The sequence below is a fragment of the Elaeis guineensis genome, chromosome 14, assembly GCF_000442705.2.
Source record: "Elaeis guineensis isolate ETL-2024a chromosome 14, EG11, whole genome shotgun sequence".
Lineage (NCBI taxonomy): Eukaryota > Viridiplantae > Streptophyta > Magnoliopsida > Arecales > Arecaceae > Elaeis > Elaeis guineensis.
The window spans coordinates 7,791,006-7,795,563 of NC_026006.2; the positions used below are offsets into that span (position 1 = coordinate 7,791,006).

A 4,558-nucleotide genomic window follows, 5' to 3' on the forward strand; every position below is an offset into this window, starting at 1 on the left:
GATGAGTTAGAGTAGAATTATTTCGAACCATTGAAAAGAGTTTCAATGATACAATGATAGAAATCATTGTATATCTCACTACCGGATAGAATTGAACCTATGAGGTCACACAATAAAGGGATTAGATCTGGAATAAGTAATTAAGCTTATGAAGTCTCAATTAGGTTTAGAAAAATCCTATTGGATTCAGGATAACCTTGCTAGCACATAGTTGGATCCAATTTTTTCTTTACATTTGAATTATTTATTTGATAAAATTAATTTAAATTTAATTATCTGCTAATAACCTAAATGAATTAGATTCATTAGGCTCTAATTGTTGGGTGCCTAAGGTTTTGGATCAATTGAATTAAGGATCCAAGCCCTTAATTAATTTTCTTGATAGTTTTCATTGGGCGATACTTGATTTGATTAAGTTGGATGTGTCCACCTATTAGAGGGCGTATGGAACCATTATGGGGTGTCCCATGGGTGCAAAGTGGGGTGAGTTTTTGTAGGTGAAAAGGCTCCAATAGTTGGCACCTAATGGATTTCCTAAAGGGAGTCAAATAACTAAAGAAATAAGGATTCTTAATGCAAGTAGGAGTTGTATTAAGTGGTTGTTTGATTTTGAATAGGATTCAAACCTTATGCCTATTTAAAGGGATCTTCTCTAAGATCTCTAAGCACTTGAACCAGCAGCTCCACGCCCCCTTTGAAGAGCCCCACGCCCCTCTCTTCTCTTCTCCCTCTCTTTCCCCTTGGAGGTCCAATGCCCACACCTTGGGCATCCTTCATCCTTCACACCCAAAGGGTTTTGGGCATTCCTCTTGTTTGCTAGTTTCTAGTCTCTAGTTGCTGTATAATCTAGAAAAGAAAAAGTAAGAGAAGAAGAGAAGAAAAAGATAAAAAAAAAAATCAAAGAGTTAATCGCGATTCAGACTTCATTCAGATTCGCAGGCTGATTTTTCTTAGAGAAGAAAATCAATATTAATGAGGGCTACTCTAGACTGATCCTGAGTGAATACCCATAGAGGCTGGACACTTGCACGGCTAAGAGAAAGCCTCTTCTCTTTCAGATCTAAATTTAAAAAAAAAAATTACGAAACAGATATGTGATTCGATCATATATTCAATTTTAGCATACGTTCAATTTCAGCATATGAAGTAGATCATAATACTTTATGTTTTATGCATGCATGATGTAGATTAAAAGATGTTTTAATCTTCTATTTCACTGTGATGTTTAGAAAATTTTTTTTTTGAAATATACATGCATGTCCTTTCATTGAAATTCCAACACCAACAATCATCAGACATATGGCAGCTCCCGATTGGCTAAAATCAAATCAGATCAGATCATTCTGCCATCTGATCGATTGCAACATTAAATAACCATCTCCTCAATTTGACACTCTAATGATGATCACACGATCATGGAAATGATAAAACGGCTGATGGTTTTGTTTCCAAGAAAATCAAATTAATACCCGTAGCCAAAGCGACTGCAGAATCCGATACGAGATCAAAACAAAAGATATGCAGACTTCCATCGTCCAACATGTCGAGTCACCTTGAATTTGAGAATGGGAGACAACTGTTGGGACAACTGAATCTACTATCCCTGATTCACACTCAATACGCGACGTCTCCCGATTCAACATCGGTATCTGACTCTTTGTCGGATAACTGATGTTAGAACGATTGGTCCAATCTATCGCCGAATGCTTCAATTGGTCAAAGGAGTCTATGATTCGACTTACCGACAACTTATCAATATCTGACTACTCATCACATCGACAACCTCTCGATGTCTTAAGACTCGAAGAATGATCGACCATCTATCAATCCCTCTCTTAATTTTTTGATTATTAGTTGACAATCCATGGAAAGCAATCAACACAACTCGACATTCAGTCGATCAGTCAGTATCTATCATGCTATCGACGACAACATCGATGACTTCGACATGAAATATAAGAGGCTGAACACCTAGTTGATATATCAGCCTTACCGACTTTTAGTCGGCATATGAGTATCACTGGCCCTTGATCGGCACCTAAAAAATAGCCAACGCAAAATGTGTGTAACAGCCACGTTCCAAGATGATTAGTGGGTATTAACTGCCTACTCCATGATCATATAATGTTGGGATAAATGGGACTTTATGTGCTTAACGATTTTCAGATGTTTACCAACAACTCATCTATAAAAAAGAGATAAGAGAACAGCGATGGTAAATCTGTTCTCAGTGCTAATACTTTGTGAAATTTATTTTTCAACTCTTTATTTAATTATTTTTTATTAATTTAAGCATCAAAAAATTTTTATCAAATAATATTTTATTTAATAAAAATTTTTTATAGGTAATCTTTGATCAAAGTTACGAGCATACGGAGATTGAATGAATGATCATTTTTATGATAAAAATCTGATCTTGAATTATCAATTTTATTATCATTTTTAAAGTTCTCTGGATGTTCCGTCATTTGCTGCTGCGTATCACCGCCACTCAAGACAAGTGGGTAAAAGTCAAGGCACATCTATCGAACCCAAATATATATATATATATATATATATATATATATATATTATTTTTAATATGCAATTGAGATGTCATATTGATGTCAGGATCTTTACAATCTTATAAATGGAAGGCAAGAAGAGTGTACCGTTTCAGCCCTTTCGGTCGCCTGTAGCTCGTTCTGTCTTCCTTTCATTCATTATGTGAATCTGTCATGTCAAATGGGCGGCCTTTTGTTCCCCAGGTCTTCACCATCCACCGCCTTGTCCTCGCTTGCACCGATGCGAACGACGTTGCCTGCATTAGCTGTTGACATTTTCTTGGCCATCTAGTAGGTTGGGACTTGGAAGGGACCAACCCGTCGCCTTCTCCTTGTCCCCACTTGCCACGCTATTGCAATCAGACTGCAGCTTGAAGCACTCGTTTTCGTCGATCGATGTTGGAATTAATCATGTCGGAAAGTGGTGGCCGCTTCATCGGCTGATTAATTAACCAGAAATTAAGAGCAAGCTGCATCGGGAGGAGCCCTCATGGTGGGGACGGTCGATGGCGGTGTCAAGGAACGGAGGAAGAAGGTGTCGGGAGAGCAGAAGAGGTTCATCGGAGTGCGGCAGAGGCCGTCTGGAAGGTGGGTGGCCGAGATCAAGGACTCCTTGCAGAAGGTCAGGCTGTGGCTGGGAACGTTCGACACGGCGGAGGACGCGGCACGCGCATATGACCAAGCTGCCCGAACCCTCCGTGGAGAAAATGCACGCACCAACTTCGATTCCACCATTACCACCTCTGGAGCTGGAGCTGGAGCCAGCGATGCCACGGGGGGGCATGACCGCCCCTTGGAGAACATGCCACCCTTCTCGTTCGAGGATCACGGTGGTGAGTCAGCAGTAGCAGCGGCTGAGGGGCTCGTCGGCGCCCTGCAGGCAAAGCTGCTCGACGAGAAGCTAGCAAAAGCTCTCGGTGCCAGGCTAATATTATTGCATGCCGCCCGGAAAAGAGAAGCCGCCATGCCCAATCATGGTCATGGAGGGTGGCCGACATCATCTACGGGCCTGAAGGCTACGATGGCGGCGAGGCCCTTAAACGGACGGACCGCGAGCCTTTTCCTCTCCTCCAGCATCCTGGATTGCCCCGGTTCTTCCGGTTCCAGCACTTCCGATGTGTTCGGCGCCAGTACTGAGGCGCCCTTGTTCCTCTCGTCCAGCATCCAGGATGGTCCCGGTTCCTTCAGTTCCAGCTCCTCTGGTGTGTTTAGCATTAGCACCGGCTCTAGTACTACACCCGTGGGTGGCATGTCACAATCTTTTGATCCATGCTTGGGTCCGCAATCCTCCCCCAGGGGGAAGTTGGAAGCAGCTGCAAGTGCGAGCACGGATCAGCCGGATGGCGGGGCGTTTGCAGTGGCGCAGGGTTTTGGGCCCTCCAGCATTATTTCTTTCCTAACTTTGGCGGAGGATAAGGCGAGTGCCCAGGGTCCCCGGGATCACCAACAATGACGTATATAGCTCGTAAGCACAGCATGTGGAAAATGAAACTTTTGATGTTAATTTCGACCATTACGGGCTATGCTTTGCTGCAACCTCTTCTCTTTTCATTAATACGTTTTGCAGCTGCTTTTTGCTAGTGCAATTTTGCACCACAATCTACTGATACCAAAATGGGTTTCCATGATCCATTATGTGTTGATTGGATATAACAATCGTTGATTCACCATCCTTAATCCATAATTTGATGCACATTGGCATCTGTACTTGTGATGGTAAAGATGCCAATTCTATATTCACATCCCATCAAAAAAATAGGTGGTGTTGCCATTAGGGAGTCGATCTAGCTTGTGCTGATAAGCTGGATTTGAGAGAGAGATGATTGCAGGACGGTCAATCAAGATCTCTAGGTCAGGCGCTGGCTCTGGATCTGTGATCGATCTTTTGAATCGGATTCTATAACACCATCAAAGATAGTGGATCTTCCGATGCCTAAGTCAATTTTTGTAGAAGCAAACTGAAAAGGTTTGAGTTTTTTTAGAGAATTTTATAGTTGTATCGAGTATAAAATGAA

The 4,558-nt window shown here is 42.1% G+C and overlaps 1 protein-coding gene across 1 annotated transcript; it reads left to right on the forward strand.

Moving 5' to 3' along the window:
* The first annotated feature begins 2,947 nt into the window (after window positions 1-2,947).
* Window positions 2,948-4,201, forward strand: LOC105034398 (uncharacterized). The gene has a single exon (XM_010909542.3). The coding sequence runs from the start codon at window positions 3,034-3,036 to the stop codon at window positions 3,994-3,996; it is 963 nt and encodes a 320-aa protein (XP_010907844.1). The 5' UTR covers window positions 2,948-3,033; the 3' UTR covers window positions 3,997-4,201.
* Window positions 4,202-4,558: the final 357 nt, after the last annotated feature.

Bases quoted from the DNA above. Each gene is read 5' to 3' on its own strand.
- LOC105034398 (XM_010909542.3), top strand. From the start codon at position 3,034: ATGGTGGGGACGGTCGATGGCGGTGTCAAGGAACGGAGGAAGAAGGTG.